Source organism: Rissa tridactyla, chromosome 14 (assembly GCF_028500815.1).
Source record: "Rissa tridactyla isolate bRisTri1 chromosome 14, bRisTri1.patW.cur.20221130, whole genome shotgun sequence".
Classification (NCBI taxonomy): Eukaryota; Metazoa; Chordata; class Aves; order Charadriiformes; family Laridae; genus Rissa; species Rissa tridactyla.
In genome coordinates, this window is record NC_071479.1 from 971,679 (window position 1) to 989,963 (window position 18,285).

The following is an 18,285-nucleotide window of genomic DNA, read 5'->3' on the forward strand; positions in this document are numbered from 1 at the left end:
TCCCCAGCTCCCTCGCTGAGGAGCATCCTGGCAACTCGCTGATGTCAAAAATGACATTTCCCATTTTTCAGGCCCTTACCACCGCAAGGTTTATTCCAGGATATGGAGCTCAGTCCCTCCCACGAATGTTTTGCACTAATATGAAACGACCACACGTTTCAGGGATGAGAGAGCCCGTACATTCCCCAAGGAAGCATGACTACGGCCCAGCGGCCAGAGCTCACAAACAGAAGTGAAAAAATGCGGATTGCAGTTCCTGCTCTGATGGCTGTTTATGTGTTTCATTCAACAAGTGTTTCCTGTAGAAAGGCTTGTGACTTAACGGCTTAAACACTCTCCTGGCCCACAGGAGGGATGGGCTTGACTCAGAGTTTGGGCTGAGAATGACAAGTGGAAGCACAAATCCTTCCTCTGAGCACATCAAGGCTTGCAACTCCAGCTACCGGACACTACTTGGGACACAGCCCTCTTTTTGCAACTTCCCTGCTAGCTCCTAGGGTGACATTCCCTAAGGGCACTTTTTACGAGGCCCAAAGGTATCACACATTTGCGTGTGTACACGCGCACGTGAACACACCCAAAGAAAGCCTAGGCATCCTGCACAGGATTGCAGGTTCTGCTACAGAGCTCGGATGGATAAATGTCAGTTGCTGCTACGAGGTGGACGTTTCTCGCGCTCAGTGCTTTACTCACTAAGGCCCGAGAACAGCAGCAATAAATCTAGGGAAAGGAGTAATCACCTGGTGGGATGGATGGATATTAATATATTCCAGCGTGCGCAGCTTACAAGAGCAATGATATTAAGTTTTTCCACCAGACATTTTAGCGTGTCCCTAAAGCCAAAGTACACATGCAGTGGTACCCCTCTGGGTTGGCAGAGAGGACCTGAACTAATCTCTCACTTCACGTCTCAGCTGGGGTGAACTTGCCCCAGCAGCGACCTTCCCCCGCGAGAGAGCAGGTCGTGGGAGCTGCTACTGCGGCAGGATCGCCCCGTTCACCCGCTGCCCTTCCGGGCATTAAATGAGATAAACTTAACATTCAGGAAAACAGCAGCTCCTCGCCGCTCCCCTGCCTGCCTGCCACATACAGGTATTTTCGCATGACTTTCGAAGTTTTCCCTTAATCGTTACAAATGCATCGTGTATGAGCTACAGCTGACCCAGAAAGGGTTACGGCAAGCTGTACAGAACACACCCGATGACAAAAGCTGCAACAGTCCCTTTTCCCCCTGCATTTTGGCAGTGAAAAACCTATGATAACTTTGCATATGGTGTTGAAGGACGCTACTGTTCCTACACTATGCCCTGGGGTAAGAATCAAATACAGGGTCCAGGGGACAAAAGGAGGCTCTGAAAAAAACTCCCCTTAGGTTGCCCACGTCTAGGTGTCCAGGGGAAGAAGAGGAGATGACGTCTGCATGGGTTAAGCGTAACCTTCAGGTTACACGTAGTGATTTTACATTAATTTTTAGTATTGCTATTTCTGCTCTACAGTGATTAGCTACTTCAAGAGTATAAAAATAGCATCTTAAGTACTTAAGAGGGAGGAAAGGATGATATTTGGTTTATCAAGTGTGTCTTCTGACAGAAAATCTCCTGTTTGTCAACTGATGTCTGTATTACAGTAAAAGAACCTGCTGACAATCCAGGCGTATCCTCCTCTCCGCTCCCTCCCCACGAAGCTAACGAGCTGACTACATCCAAATAATTGACTATTTGGACAGTAGCTATTAAAATAGATATGGAATGAGCCAGAAATCAACAATATTTCATAGTATAAAAATATCCACGGCTTAAATAATTATGTACAATAATAAAAATTGTTGCAAGTGTTTTGTTTCCCAATAAAAAAAAATACCAATCTGTACATGAAAAAAAAAGGTTTTATATGTTGAGCATGCCTTATCAGTAAATCCTCTAGTATTGTTTTTTTAGAGAAAAGAAAGAAAAGCAAAAACTTCACCTATTATTAACATGCTAATATATATTTGCTATAGAATAGCATTTTGAAAAGGGCTCTTCATTTTCTAATTTATTTAATATGTGGTTACACATCAATTTAAAGAAATACCTCCAAATTATCTCAGTTTCCCATCCTGAAACATCACTGGAATTAAAAGCCTTCAATGAGTACTCACAGATATTTTTTTTATTTTTATGTTTTAGTAGCAGTCAGAAATACAAGGTGCTTGGCTTCCTGGAAAGCATATCCATAGCCTCCCAGGGAAAAAAAGACCCTACAGCCTGGGAAAGAAAAGCCCCATCATCTCCCACCTGACGGTGCAGAACAGGGCTAGGAAGCCCTGCAGCGACTTCTCTGGGTGTTAAGCACATCACGCGCTGCCGGATAACTGTATCTTGCTCACTGCTCTCAGTAACACTCCAACAATCCTCAGCAGAGATAATCTAAAAAAGTTTGCATGTCTGGCGCTGCACACTGGGTGAGACTTTCAACAACTGGGAAAGACTTTGAATTATCATAAATAACCTTGGCTGTTCTTAACTTTTGGCTTAGATTTATACTTGAAAACTGACTGCAGCAGTATTGTTACAGAGATAGTCTCCATAATCGGGTCACAACAGCAGAGGAGATAACACTTATAGGTTTGTGCCGGGAGAAACGGTGACCTCAGCTCGCGGAGGACTTGGAGCACGTTGGGTCCGAGGAACAGCGTGCTGGAATCAGCAGCTGCCTGAGCGCATCTGTTTGCCTCTCCCTGCTGACGCCGTCAGAGATTGAACACGTCTTTGGACCCGCTTCAAGGAATTGCTCGTCTGGGTTTTGGGGTTTTTTTTTAATGATCACACCCCCAAACCAGGCAGTTGTTTGGAAGCTGGAAGCATAACCATAGGGTGTGCATGTTGGGAGCATGTGTCAGGCCATAAACTACATTCCATAATGAGATATTTAAATGCCTATGGAAGGAGGTCTCATCAGGGTCTCCAAAGGGAAGTACATGCCTTGGATGCTCTTATTTTATACTACACAGTGCAGCTTATAATTAACCATAAAGTAACCCTGAGAACCCCTGAAAAATGTGTAGAATTCTGCAGTCACGCACTGAAAGGAGGGCTGCACATTTTGATAAACCCAGTACCAGCAAACAAGCAACCAGCAAGACTAACAGAACACGTCCTTCGTCTGCTTACTTTGTTCGCTGACTTCTCTGGTGTTTTCACTGTCAGGTCAGCTTGCTTTCCTTTCTTTGAAGGGGTTCTCTTTATTTTTGGTGAATGAAACTTGCCCTTCAACTTCATAGTGAACGAGGAGAGATGGGAACGCTCAGAATCTAGAAAGACATAGAAATGCGTTACTGGATTAGGGTAAATTTGTTGAAACCGGGGAAGTTGTGTTACAGCATTATCTGGAAGACCAGCCTATGAAAAACATTGCAACCATGTAAATTTTCTCTATTATGTTTCCAACCGCAGTATCACCAGCATGTCCTGCTTCCCCTCGGAGGCAGTGACGCTGCAGCGCAAAGGCAGGAACAGCGGGATCGCTACTGCTCTCTGCCTTGGAGAGAAAAGGAAAATCAGCTCTCTCAAAAGCACTTATCTCCAGCAGATCCCAAAGTACTTTACAAAGGAGGTAATCATCATCCCTCTTTTGCGGATGAGCAGCTAAGTCCGGGGGATGAAGTGAGTTGTTCACAGACCTCTGGCAGAGCAAGCTCCCACCCGTGCCCTGGCTGGGGTCTGCAGCCACCGCGGGCGCGTGGGCAGGGGACTGGCCCGTGCCCAGGGCTGGTGGCTGCTTCGGGAAGGGAAAACACAGTCCCATGCAATGCCCTGCCCAGGCTGCTGGTCTCCGACCCACGTGGTGGTGTCACCTTTGAATGTGGCTCCCTCTGAACAAAAAATGCCAGCCCTTGTCATTCGCACCGGGTTTCACTTCAAGTGTACCAGACAAACCAGAGCACAGAGGAACCACTTCAATACCGGAGCATCCTTGAAGAAGCTTAATTACAGAACTGTTCAACCCTTTAAAAAAATCCTCTATTTTCATAGTTTTTTGAATATCAGAAAGCAGAAGTCTCACAGGTTTGCAATAATGCCGCATGCAGACTTACTGTTGAAATGTATTTTTATCTGTTTAGCCATGAAGCTAAATAAAACTAAGCTGCCTTGTAGAGAGCAATTTAGAACGTATTTTGAGCAAAGAGCACTTCAATAAATGAAGGTTTGAATTGCTCTCTGGTGACCCAGATAATTCAGCAGAAGATACCAAAGTTGCCTTTAACTACATTAACAAGAGAAGTAAGCAGTTTTGCTGTGCGTTTCATTTTTCTTTTAGGTTATTTGGGAATTGACTGCACCGGCCGTAATGAGTCAAACGGCCCCAGCCCCACGCATGCAGCACTGCACCACCTCGTTAGCATGCGGACGGCAAACAGAAAAGGCTGCTGAGTCAAATCTAGCACCCAGAAGCTAAATACCACACTGCAGCGCAAACCCCGCTCCTCGCGCTCAGAAATTACCTAACCACAGCTCGAGGGAAGGAACCTGTGCTGGCCTCCCCAGAAGGGCTGTCTCCCTTTAAACTCGGTTTCCTGGTAGTGCGTTAAGACCCTGCTATTAACACCTTCGCCAGAGCCAAAACTCCGGTTAGTTATGTCCTCTACATCAAAATTTTGCAGGCATCCTATTAATGGAAGCCGCATCAGCACCGATTCTAATCCAGTCTGGCTGCAGACCTGTTCTCCATTTACAGGAGTAAATGTTTTTCAAAGTTTTCTTTCTATCATAAAAGTGCCGTTTAATGCACTGAGAAGGGAGGCACTAAAAACCTTGGTCACTGCAGATAAATCCAGACATATCAGTTGGCCTCTGAAGAATCACTTAGAGCAGCTGGCACCCTAACTTAGCAACAATTTACGTCATTGCTTTACATCCACAAGGGGATCTCCAAACCTTTAAAACCTCTCCGGATCCGCAGGGTGCCGAAGGTCACTGCTGAGAACAGTTCCTGGCTGCTGTGATAATGCTCTTGCGCTCCTCCCCAAAAAATGATTCGTACTGATTTCGTACACCATATGAGAATTTCTATACATGCACGCGTAGGCACGCTTGCCAAGAGAAGTCATGGCTGTGAATTTATTTTTCAAGAACTGGCAAACAATCACAATAATTAATCTACAGGGAAATCATGGTAGCAGCAACAAATTGCATCTGGCTCCTCCATGGGCTGCATCAAGATCCAAACTGCTAGTCTGAGTAAGAAAATGTTCAATACTTAAAAATAACCTTGGTTGCTTACGGTGATAATTTTGCCTTGTAGGGACAAGACATTTGAAAGGGAGAAAGATTTCAGAAGACTACAATTGCCTTTTCTCATTCCCACCAGACATCTCTGCCCACCTCTACGGGGCGAAGGCGTGAACAGCTGAACCCATGTGTGTGCATGGTCTGGGACCTCCAAAAGGAGATGTTTTGTCAGGGGAGAAAGTTCCTCTTCTGCTGACACCAAATTCCCTTCACCGCCACCCCCAGCCTAACCATTTCCCCCCGCTCTCTTCACCCTTCTGTCACATCAAACATTGAATCATTCGCATGCCAGGCTCCGAGGGGACACACACCTACAGAGCGAGGACACGAGCAAGTGGCTGGAGCAGAACGGGAACTTCTTAAAATAGTACTAACGAAGTAAACTAGCCGACACTGGCAAAAATAATAAACGTTATTGTTAGCCCTGCTGAGTCCTACTTTGAATATCACAAATTAATGCAGCTTTTTACTACCGTGTCTTTCCATCTACAAGCAGCATTTTCCAGATCTCATCTGCTCATGAGTTTCTGATGCATTTGCAGTTAAACAAATGAGTCAGAAGCCAATATTCTCTCACACTCAATTACACTTAGCACTTAAAATAGCGCTTTTCTTGTTCCAAGCACGTTACAAACATCTCTTTCTCATCCTTAAACAGTTAGGCCTTAACCTCACTCTGCAGACGGGAAGCAGGCACAAAGGTGAAGCAACTTGACTCAAAAGAGCAGCGGGCGAGTCGGTGACTCCAGTACAGCATCCCCATCAGACGGGAGGCCCTCAGCTCGCTCCCCGAATTCACGAATCAAGCGGTGGAGCTACTGTGACTATATTCAGTGAATGCCACCAAACAATTATTCGGCACAATGGGCTTTAGGGTTTTCAAGCAGGTACATCATTCAAGCGTTACAAACAGAATTTACATTTTAATGAGTCTGGATGAAGTGGTATAAAAGGGAAGTTGCACTTAAACAGGAGGTATTCTAGCTCAAAGGTGTAAGTCACCTAAGCTTTTACAGATGAAGATGAAACTCTCCTGGAAAAGGCACAGCTGAGCAAGACTTCCTAGACTGGTTACCGTAGCACTGGTCCGCTTTGAGAAAGTCCCTTTCTTTACACTACATCCTAATTTAAATATCTAACATGTCTCATGTCTGTCCAGTTTAAAAGTTCAAACAGCACAACATGCCTTTCGAGATCAAATGATTTGGTAACGTACAGAGAGAAGCAGAAAGCAGAGCCATGGCAGTGCTCAAACCACTTCTCCTGTCCCTCTGCTCCTGCCCGGTCTCCAGTAACCAAACCCCTGAATGCAGCATTGAAGTTGTTCCTCAGCTCGGTAGTCTGCCGCTGGAAATTGTTCGATCATATTACCCTCGCCTCTTCGTGATGAATAACTGGCAGTGTTTAACTGGAGCCTCAGCACCGGCCTTCTGAACTTCTTTCTGGTGCACAGGAGGAGGGTACCCTGTACTTCTATGCAGTGTCCAAATATTTATAAGATAAATGGGAAAAAACAGGGTAATAAACTCAATGGAGTGATTTCAACTAGAAGGGGGGAAATAAAAAAAATTCTGTTGTATCAAAGTGTTTCTGTCTCAAAGGAACAGCTGACTTTCTGCCCCCTCGTATTTCATCTCTCTGGATGCTCTGCTGCTGCACACAACTGGAAAAAGAGATCCCTTCAAAATTACTTTACTATGGATTTGAGTTTCTTGATTTCTGACTGGAAGCTTTAATATGTCACTCGTTTCATTGCTAATTCCATCCCCCTACTAATGAGGCTCCCGCTCCGTTGTGCTTGAACACGCTCCAGCTGTTGAGTCACGGCCCTGCTCACTGCTCGGGCTCGTCTCCCCCGGCCGGCACGCGTCTGGGCTCCGACCACACACACAACACCACAAAGCTCACGTTACGCGCCTGCTCCAAGCAGCCGGAGGGTTTTTTGGGACCCCCTGAGGCAGGCAGGCCACGGCCGGACGGAAGCCGCTTCATCCCCAGCAAAGCGGTGGTGCCATCCAGCATGCTGACAGAAAGCTAAATCTGGCGAGGAAAGAACTGCAGATTTTAAACGACAGTGGATTAAGAGGCACAAGGGAAGGCAGATAAATCAGCTTATGCGCTTGTGGGTGAAGAAACTAGGCTGCTTAGGAGAAAGCTGGCAAGTCAAAACCCAATGTCCACCACTGCCATACTCAAGAGGTCACCTTCCACTTGGGTTCTAAGGAACGCCAGAAACTAAGTCCAAACATACACATGCTGGTGAATTCCACCAACCTGACCCAGCAGCGTATTACTTACTTTGAAGTCAAAATGAAAGTTCAGCCTTTTAAAGAGCTCAGTCAGGGCAGAATTCCCAGCCACAGGGTCCCCCTCGCCAGTCGCATCCCTTGCCGGCTGCGCGCGACCAGCACATGGGAGGCTTCAGAGGTGGGCAATAACCCCCGGCTGCCTCCGGACCTCCTGGACACGCTTTTGTCACTACGGCACAGCTCAGTGGCAGGCAGGCTCCAGCCACAGGGATTTGCAATTTAACTGTTTAACTTGTCCATTGCTTGCATCATGCCAGACAAATTGAAAATAGACTTTTTTTTTTTAATAAAAAACCTCCAACCTTAGAAGATTGTACCTTTTCTTTCTTCACCTGAAAACCTAAAACTTAAACCCTCCATCTTCTTTCACTCTATGTGTTCACACACCGAAAACCTGCAGCTTTAGAGGAGACAAAGCCTTAAAAAAGTTATAGTCCATTTTCCAGCTTGAACTGACTCTTGCAGCTTGTTAGAAAGAACGAAGTTGAGTCTAAAAATCTCATCCCACAAATGGTTCCCTTTTTAAAGGCCATTTGGGTCTCTGCTGAATGCACATATTTAAAAGCTATCAGATTAAAAATAACAGCGGACATCTCTCCCCATGTCATAACGAAGCTCTTGTGCACATTTTTAATCAACCGCTCCTGCCATTTATGCCACGAGTCCTTTGAAGGCAGAGGTGACTTACGTAATGACTTACACAACGATGCCCATTAAAATGGCATTCGTTCCCTTGGGCTCAGCTCCATCATTTGTGGAAGACAAAAGGCAAGTTGCAAGGCTTCAGCTAAACCCTAGCTGACAGGGACTTTAGGAGTTCTGAAGCAAAAGGAAAAAAATAACGAGCAATAGTTCAAAACGAGCTTTCCGCTGCGGCTGTCCGTTTGGTGCTGCGACGGATGTGCTACCCAGCGAGAGGCTGCGGGGCTGGGGCTGCGGCTACAGCTCCTCTAGACCGATTCTGCTGTCAGAAACACAGGAGAACAGGCGATTCGGGATGGACAGATGGGCACGGGAGAGCGTCCCACGATAACCATGAAGCATGCTGCAAAGCACAGATCTTTCAAGACTTTATATGCATACTACTAGAACTCCCAACCATCTTCCTCCCACCCTCTCCCTTCGCCTTAAGGCAAGGGCTGTTATCTACTACATACTTTGAAGTACACAGATCTGCGTGGCCTTTGCCCTGGCTAAAGCTTTTGGGCTCTCCTGTAACGCAAACATTAAAATAACAGCGATTGACAGAAAATCAAAGCCTTTCAGCTTTGCAAAAACGCTGCTCTAACCTGAAACTCAATCAGCCTCTCCCAACAGCCGAGTTCCTCCGCGGAAGAGCTGGCAGAGCCGATGCAGGAGGAACAATGTGAAGCTCACCAGTGGGCTGTGGGCAACGGAAAGCTACCATAGGGGCACTTTTAAAAATAATTTTAAATGATTTTGTGGCGGAGGGCATCTCTGTCTTTATTGCCACAAAACATTCAAGCCCACCAGTGTGTAGCTGTGAGGATGGAGAGGAAGCACTGGGCTCTCAAGGAGGGTTGAAGAAACAGCTGAGGAGAACCCCAGACACGTTCTTGGCCCTTTCACACTCAAAATGTAACTCAGCTCTCGCATTATGCAGCAAACGGCCTCCTGCGACATTTCACGCCCTCTTTCTCCAGAAGTTCTGGGGATGTTTGGAACTCTAAAAATGCTGATATGCAGCACTTGTGCGATGCTGTATGCTCTCAAAAGGATGAACTGGGATCCTGCATACGGAAAAGACAGAACGTGAAAGAACAGAATTAAAATATCCCTTTTAAATGTTCTGAGCATCTTCTGTTGCATCACAGATGCTACAGAAGCCGCAAACCTAACACTTCCATCTCCATGAGTTTACTTTTTCAACTTCGTCATTATCCCCAGAGGCTGAAGCAAAGAGAATTTAATCACAACCAAAAAAAAAAAAAAAAAAGAAAAAGACCCAGTAGGGGATCCAGAAAGAAAAAAAAAAAAAAAAAAAAAAGGGAGGGTCCGGTGTCAATCAGGAAGTTTGCCCACCCTAACCTTTGTACCTTAGGTGGAGCTGTTTGTGAGTTGCTCCAAGTCTCTCTCCAGGGAATCCGTTTGCTAGGAGAGCTGCCAGGTTTTAGAGGAAAACGGTGGAGGAAGGGCAGCTTGAGAATCAAACAATCATTCTTGAGTGCTAAAGAAACTTTTCCTTTAACATCACGTCACCTTCGAAGCAGCCAGCATTTGGGAGCGGAAAGACCGACTGCCCTTTTTCTTTTTTGGCAACATGACAGTGAATGAGCATAAACCAGCGAGCATTAATGATGTGCAATGACAGCACACAAACTTCTATGGAAAAGGGAGGCTCAGTTCCCTCTCAGCTGGCCAGGCACTGCTCACTGACTCACAGGCTTCATTATTTTTTATGCCGCCCTCCGGGGCCTCCAGAGGAAGCAAAACATTTTTATTTGTCAGAGAGCACATTTTTATTTTGATTTTTTTTTTTCTTTCTAAGCAACCATGAATGAGGCATCTCCAGCTGCAGCAACCTCATGTGGAAAGAGCTCGCAGTGTTTGCAAGGGAACGGGGAGGCACAGAGGGCAACTTATCAATTCAGCCACGTCTCCTGACTGCAGCAAAAAGGATTGGGTCAGTCAACAACATTAATTTTACGGTGCATTAGTACCACAGCTCTTCTTCCTTCCAGCTTCATATTCAGAAGCAAATCTTCAGGTTGCGACGAAGAACAGATGCACCCGACCAAGCAACAAGTTCAGAGCAGCTGACCAGGTTCCCTCCTAGTCCCCTTTTAGCCTGAAGTATTTCAGAGGAGAGAAATCCCTTGCATGCAGACATACAAACCAGGAATCCTTTAGCTACTGCAAACTCTGCAGCAATGCCACCCAACCGATTTACAGGGAGAAAAGAGGGGAAAAAAAAAAAGGAAAAGGTGCAATTAATTGAACAAGGAGGGATTTGAGGGAGTAGGACTTTGCTACCCAAGTTCAGTTTCCTCCAGCAGACCAAAGCTGGCTTTGAGAATTCTTTTTGAAAAAGATACTGTAATTTATTGATAAGGAGCAGACAGGGCTTTTGCTCTGGTTTATCTGAAAGAAAGGCGCTCCAGCAGAGTGGTCCCATATCAACCCACAAGCAAAAATGTTGCCGTTTACCCGATCACTAGCAAACCTTTGTGCAGCATCTGGTGAGTCTCTGGTAACTTCCCATTTAAGTACTGATTTTGCACAGCCCTGCAAGCCCGAGAGAACTAATGGGATTACAACACTGGTAACCTGACTCGTAACTCCCCCTGTGCCAGCAACACTAAAACAACACGAGAGTCAAGTAGCCTCCAACATCAACAAGCCTGCTGTGGTCCATGCTCACCCTGCTCTACACAAAAACCACCAAGGCTGTTAACTAAACATTTAAAATTAAATGGAAGAAATAATCCAGCTACAAGGCATAGCCTCCACGTTACTTCAGCAGGCAGCTCTGAACACAGAAATTGCAACGGTTGCAAGGGAATCTCTTGAATTTCTCTGTTCACCAAACATGACTTAATATGGGGTCCGTGGGCATCCCCGCTCGTCTAATGGCTTTATGAGGATATAGTCATGACAGTGATTCAGACATCTAAAAATAAAGCCCTGCAGGCACAAGAATGCGTGCGCACCACCTGAGTCACTCCGGGCTGTAGGGAGCATGTGAGCCAAAGCTAATTCCTTTCATTGACACGGCTGCCATGGCCGAGCAAAAAGCCTTGTCACTGAGCTCTGCTTAAACTCTTTCTCCCCTCCTCTCATTTTACTCGAGCGCATTCAGACTCTTTCCACACTGAAAAACCTTTGCTAGACTTGGGTTTCAGCCGTACGGCTGTCAGCTTTGAAACTCAGACCTGAAAGATTATAACCCGATGTTGCTGAAGCTGTTTATCCATCTCCAAGGTGACAGAATGTCGTCACTGGCACTCTGCACGACGGCAAGCAGAAACGCATTATTTTAGATGCTTTAGGGAAAAGCCTAATTGCTCACAACCTGCCCACAGGTTCAACAGCTGAAAAACAAGGTTGTAAACGAGAGTTTTGACTTTGCATCTGCCCCACAGCACTAGTTTTGAATGGGAAAAACTCAGCTCTCTTTCATCTTTGGAGCGTAACCTCAGCTTTCATTCATTAGGCGATGGAAAAAAAGAGAAGCTGGCTCAGATCTGCCTGACACAATTTTCAGTTGCTTTGGACATTACTAATTATAGTCATCTTTATTTTTGACCTCTGATTACAGACTCTTTGCACATTCGGTCTGAATTGCAAAGCTAACCCCTCTTTTCTAGTAGGCTTGGGAGGAACCTTATACCCTGACCAAAAGCCACCGCCCACGCGCATCTGAGCTGAGCACAAGAAATAAGATCAAAACATGGAAAGCATTTGCTTAAACATGCTCAGTTTTATTTCCTTCTTTAGCAAGTACCATAGATTAAGGGCAACAGTCCAGGTGAGAGTGTGATGTAAGCTCTTTTCCATGCACGTTAAGAGATGAGCTAACTTCTCTGCAAGGAAGCCTCATTTCTCACTGTTCTGACTAGCACCGTATCCTCGGGGCTCAGATGCTGAAAAGCAGATATTCGGTTTGGTAGGATTAAACGTGTCTGCACAACTCCAGTGCACCATGCTGGGAGCTCACATCTCTGCCAGAGAAAGAAAAATGAGTTTCAGGAACCAGGCCAGCGCTATCTCCTAGAGAGGCACTGCAATACCAGCGTAAACTTCCCTAATATTGCTTACTCAATAAAACAAGGCATCACAGGAGGGCGATGCAAATCACTAAACTTTGAAGTATTACTATGCTGTTGCCCCAAAGGGCCAGCTCTCTATCTCCACGTACAGACAAGCATATGTGCAGTGATACAGCGGCACCGGAGGTGTGAAATTTCTGAGGTAATCAGGTCAGAAGTTGCTTTTACATATTGTTGTGCTGCTTCCATAAAGGGTTAGGAAGCTGCAGGCCATATCCTCAGTTCCATACCCTAGTCTATACCTGATAGGATCTGCAACCAAACCACCAGTTTTATTGTCTGCCTACAGGCAGTAGGAAATTTTAGTCTTCTATAAGCACAATTTGAAACACCAGCGCCTCCAGCAAGGGGAAACCGAGATGTTAATTGAACTGAACAGCCCAGGAGGGAGAGGAAATACTAGCCCTCGTCTTTGTTAGCTGTAGGGTTAGCACATCCCTATACCATCATGGCAGGAAACATGAGGTGGCTTACAGAGTCTAAGTGAGACCTCTATCTTGTACTCTACTGCACATAAACATTAGAACCTTTAGTTTTTACTTCAGCAGTAAACAATTACCTGTGACAACTCTCTATTTTATCCTGTCTCCTCATGCCTGAATTAAAACCGCCTGGTTATATCGCTCCTACAGACAACAGGTTTCAAGGAGAAGGCATACTGCTAACAAACACCCATCTTCTCAGCAAATCCCAACTTTCAAACAAACAAACAAACAAATCTGTAAAAAGATACAGAACAATAAACTTCTACAGAAGAAAACTCTAGCAAATCTGTACAAGCGTCACCAGAAACACGACGGGAAGCTGAAAGAATCCACGCTAACACAACTAGGCGGCTTCAGTAGCATAGAAACAGTCACCAAAATTTTACTTGTTTATTTAATGCTGAAGACAAAGCAGCTATTCCCCAGCTATTTTGGAATATTATGTAGCCTAATACAGTGACAAGTTTGGAAACCCACTTAACACGGGGATAGCCGAGCCTGATTTCTTTGGAGCTTAATTCTTTGCTGGCATGCAACGTTATTTCTTTTATCACCCTGGCTATCTGTGTTTAAACAGTTACTGTTATCTTTCATGGAAATTACCAAAAGTGGGCCCTACTAAGAATCAGTTTCTATTTTTTAATGAGCTGCCAGTTTGCTGATACAGGCAGCTGGCCTACATTTCAAGAAGAAGCACCTTCAACTGTGTGATAGCTAAAGGCAGCTAAGCTGAGACTGTATTTTACCAAAAACAAAGTTGAACCTTATCTCAGCATCTCTTTACAATCCTGCTGAAACAATTCTTTTATCACCGAATAAATCTGGGTGAATTAACAGCTACTTGAGTGAGGTTTTACTAACAGCCGTTCCCTTATCGCATCGCATCCCATGCGGAGCATGGCATCAGGTTTCAAAAGTTAGATCTTGCCCAAGAGCAATACTTGCCAGGGGGGCACAGGGTGCCACATGAATGCATTCAAAGACCACGATTCACTCCACGCCAAAAAGCGTGTTTTAAAACCCCATGCCCAGATTCTGTGGCAGAAAGAATTTAGGATTGTATAAATAAGAAATAATTCTGTACTGTATTTGTATTTAATTTTGTTTTGACAGAGCAGCAAAACCACAACTGCCAAAGCTATTTCAGTCTCTGCAACACAAATACACGATTGTGTGGCGATCCTGCCAGCCAGCCCTGAAAGGTGAATCAATACTAATTTCAGCTTGTGGTACATTGAGCAATACTTCGGGAGCTTAGGAGGGCCATTTGGAAAACAGCAACTAGTCTGTAACGAGAAAGTTCAGCTCCGTGAGGCCCCAGGACCCGCGGCGCTGGGTCCGGCAGCCCCAGGGGGCTGCGGGTCGGAGCCCGCTCCGCTCCATCGTGTCCCGTGAGTGTTGCCTCTTCCATCAGGCCAAGACCGGTGCTCTGTCAAAGCTGCAGCGTGATTAACTTTATGCTCTTTCACTGTGAAAAACATTCAATAACCTACTGATTTCTGCAGCGGATTTAGTATGTCATAGCAGTTGGGTTCAGAAAGACATCAAGTTTATAAAAATACCTTTGGTGCCATTATTAGATGGGTAAATACCTCCCAGACCTTCTGTGCTTAATATTCGCAACTGGTAACGCACAACGCCCCTGCACAAGCTTCATCCCTGTCGGATTTTGAGTCTTCAACTGGGCCCAGCCAATGAGTCAAAAAATGACACTGCAGTAAAGCAACAAGAAATGCTGTAAACAACTTTCAACTAATAAGCAACCCTTGTAATGTTGCAAACACAGAAGTGACTTTTTGCATACAATCTACATTTCTTAATATTATTTTGCAGTATAAGCATCATCTACCACTAAGCTTTGTGGCAGCCTAGTTAAACAAAACATAACTTTGTAATTGCTATATAATGTCACATGAGCTAAAAAATACTTATGCCAAAGAGATTATGTGTCTGAGACACTGCAATAATTAAAAAAAAGAAAGGGGGTAGACTGGTGGCACCACAGACCTTATTTCCTCTACTCCTGTCTGAAAACTCATGGGGGGGGTGGAAAAAAAGGAGGAAGAAGAAGAGATGGGGTGCTGCTCAGCAGAAATAGCCGTGTGTCGTGGGAGGGGGCTGAGAGGAGCTGAACACTGCAGCCATTGCCTGCAGGACCTCAGCAAACATCTGCTCCCCACGAGGAAGATTTCCAGTCTGAGCCTGGACTCCATTTATTTTACCATGTTTTTCGGGGAAACTTCCCTTTCCTTTCTACCCTGTTTACAAATTTACACAACAAAATCAATTTGCCTCCCTCCCCAAACAAACAAGTAAGTTTTGCCTTTTTTTCCTCTGTGTACTCATGAACTCTACTCTGAAGCTCAGCAAATAAACTCTCAGCCACATTGACTTCTAAACTGCTGATTTCCGTAGAAGAATGACAGATGGAAGAGATGTCTCCTGCTTCATTTTTGGCAACTCTGCAGCCAGGGAAGTCTGAATACACTGGATGTGCCATCATTCTTCATTAACCTGAACACCAGCAATGTATCTATTGCAAAGAGTGCAAAACACGAAGATGTCTCAAACAAATCTTGGAAAAGGCATTTGACTTGGGAAAACCTGCTTCGTTAAAATGTGCTGAGAGTCCTTAGTTCCTCTGCAGAAGGCTTCTATAGTCTATGCGACTTTAAACAATACACAGCATTTCCACGTCCATCCTGATATTACACACAAGCCATAGGTACAAACCAGCCGTGACGGCTTGATTGCTGCCATTTGATAAAAAACCCCAGCACTATATATAGCAGGCACAATGTCCAACTATGAAACTGAACTCATTCATACAGAAACTTTGAAAGATGCTCCTCACAGAAGGCATTTTCAACAGGGATTCAAATCACTTCTAAAAGAGAATTAAATATATATAGAGAAAATACTTCAATACTTCCAGCACAGTTAATTTGCCGTTCGTTGGCAGAGAACAGAGCGGGTGAAGAGCTGAGCTGGTCTTCAGCAGCTGTACGAATCTATACTTGTAGGGAGATCGCTTGAAACGATAATACAGCCGTAATTTATCATGATAAAATGATAAATTCAAAGCCACAGAACCTCATAGCTCAGACTTTATAAAGAAGAGGGCTTTTCCATCCAGGAAAGTTAATTCGAATCAAGGTGAAGGGTGGAAACTCACACACAATATTCCAAATAAACTCCTTACACGGTTTCACTTTGGAATAAGACTGTCCACTTGCAAAGTGGATTTAGCTAATTAGAAGTCAAATTGTCAATAAAGGGAAATATTTAGGGATAATTCTCATATATGTGGGAACCTGTTTCCCAGATAAACTCCGGCTTTGGCAGACAGAAGTAGATGACAAACCTCCCCGGAGGAGACTTTTCTTGTAGTCACTCTCCCTACAATCCAGTGGCCTGTTCTCAAAATTGTTTGCATATATTTCCTCTTTCCCAGTTGGTAGGAGGGGGTTTATTTTGCAATTTGTATTTCTTTAAAGGACAGTCCCGTAGTACTACAAGGAATCAGGAAAGCAGAGGAACCGAACCTGTTCCTTCAACAACATAAACCCAACATTTTCCATTGTAAAGCAGAAATTCCTGTTTTGTGCTCTCCTGTTAAGAATCGCATCTGCATTTGCAAAATAACCCAACAAAGAAGTGCCAGCTCCACTGAAATACTTTGTACTTTGCATTCACCAGCCCAGTGGAAGCCAAGTCAACTGCAGACCTGGCAGCAAAGCTCTAGGCTTACATTGAGACAAGAGTCTAATCACAGCCTAACCTAGCACCAGAGAGGCATCTAGACTCTACACAGGAGTTTGCAGAACGCTTCTTTTGCCCCTTTAATGACAGAACTGCCACCTCTGTGCCTCTGAAATGATTGTGTGATGGTTTTTCATTTTACGCAGCCAGAAATACGTGGCACAAATGGGTGAGAGGTGGGGAATCAGAGCAAGTGACACTTGCCATCAGTCACATGAAACGCTAATGCAGAACAGATGCAAAAACATGTCAGTATTGGCAGAGGACCTACCTGGATGATGGCAGCTCAATTCTTGATGCCACCGTGACTGGCATTAAAGGACAAATGGACTAACTGTGACCCTGAAGCTACGTAATATTCCTATAATCGGCTTGAAACACACTGTCAGTCAACAGGCAGCAGAGAGTAAACAGTTTGACTGACTTGTCCAAGCAATAATCAGGTTATTGTGAAAGAAATGACCAATATTCACAGCAAATGACCCAGCATAACCAACCTCACCACCCCTAACAAGCTCTCCAGATTTAACAGTATGAATGCTTATGGTCGCTTTCAACATTTCATACCAAGAAACCACTCCCTCGTATTCTTAATTGCCTCCCACAGCAAGATAGACTGGGATTTGGAGTCTCCATAAATTCTTACTAGTAGAGAAATTATCCCACTAATTTTCTAACATTAAGTCTACAAGGCTTATTTTATAAAATTACTAGCCAAACCAGTGTCCAATAATGAGATGATCTATTTGGAAATAATATTTTTGCTTGGAGGAAAAAAAAAAAGCCCTCCATTTTAATCTATAATACCCATAAATCAGTTTATTTACAGGGTACAGCGTGGGGACTCGGGGCCAATCGCAGTGATAGGATTTCTCTCCTGTTTGCACCATGTCAGCATTTGCTCTCTTCATGTGAAAACAAAAAGCTGCCCAAGGACATTATAGCGCTTTCACACCCCGAACCAGCCACGTCCCAAAGAGCCTGCCTAGTTCAGTCAGTTACAAGCATGCTACATTTTGCACTTCCTACCATTTTAGTACTGAAAGTGTTTAGCTGAAGATACAAAGCTGACTGTTAGAGTAGCTCTTGCTCAAACAAATATAAAACATTTTTTATTAGAAAAGGTGAAGTCAAATGCTCCAAGACTTCTTTCAGAAAGTGATCATGCGGCAAATCAATGGGCATACAAGGGGAACACCAGCAAATACAGTCAGAAGTACACCCTCCTCTCCCTAGACATGTTCCTACTGTTCAATTATACTGTGGTAGACATGGTTTGTTAAGGGATTTTCATGTGCCCAAGGAGCCAACTCTGGCAGTGATTTTTTTTTTAAATTCAAATAAACAAACATTTTACTCCTATATATACATAGTGTTTTTAAAGAGAAGATCAGATTGTGCCAAATTACTGCGTCAAGAAACAAGCATCTCCAAGGCAAAAAGGTAACAGCCAAGCATGAGAAAAATCACCGCGGGAAGAAGAGAAATTGTATTCCAGATATGAGAGCAAATGACACTGCTTTCACAGCACGCTAGGGGCTATGCAGAGCCCACTTACTGCAGATAAGAATTCAGATTGAATTTTGGGGGTCTAATCTGAAATACAGCGAGTCATAATATTCCTGGGGGTAAACAGCTCCAGAGAGCATCAGTGCTACAGGATCTTATT

The 18,285-nt window shown here is 44.5% G+C and overlaps 1 protein-coding gene across 7 annotated transcripts in view; it reads right to left on the reverse strand.

Moving 5' to 3' along the window:
* Positions 1-18,285, reverse strand: part of RAPGEF1 (Rap guanine nucleotide exchange factor 1) — an 87,136-nt gene that overhangs the window by 49,969 nt on the left and 18,882 nt on the right. For 6 of the 7 annotated variants that reach the window (XM_054220379.1, XM_054220380.1, XM_054220377.1 and 3 more), the window contains one exon: positions 3,153-3,292. In XM_054220379.1, coding sequence (XP_054076354.1) covers positions 3,153-3,292 — 140 coding nt within the window. Of the gene's footprint in view, positions 1-3,152; positions 3,293-14,416; positions 17,377-18,285 lie in introns of those variants that run through there. The other variant, XM_054220381.1, reaches the window with a different exon arrangement.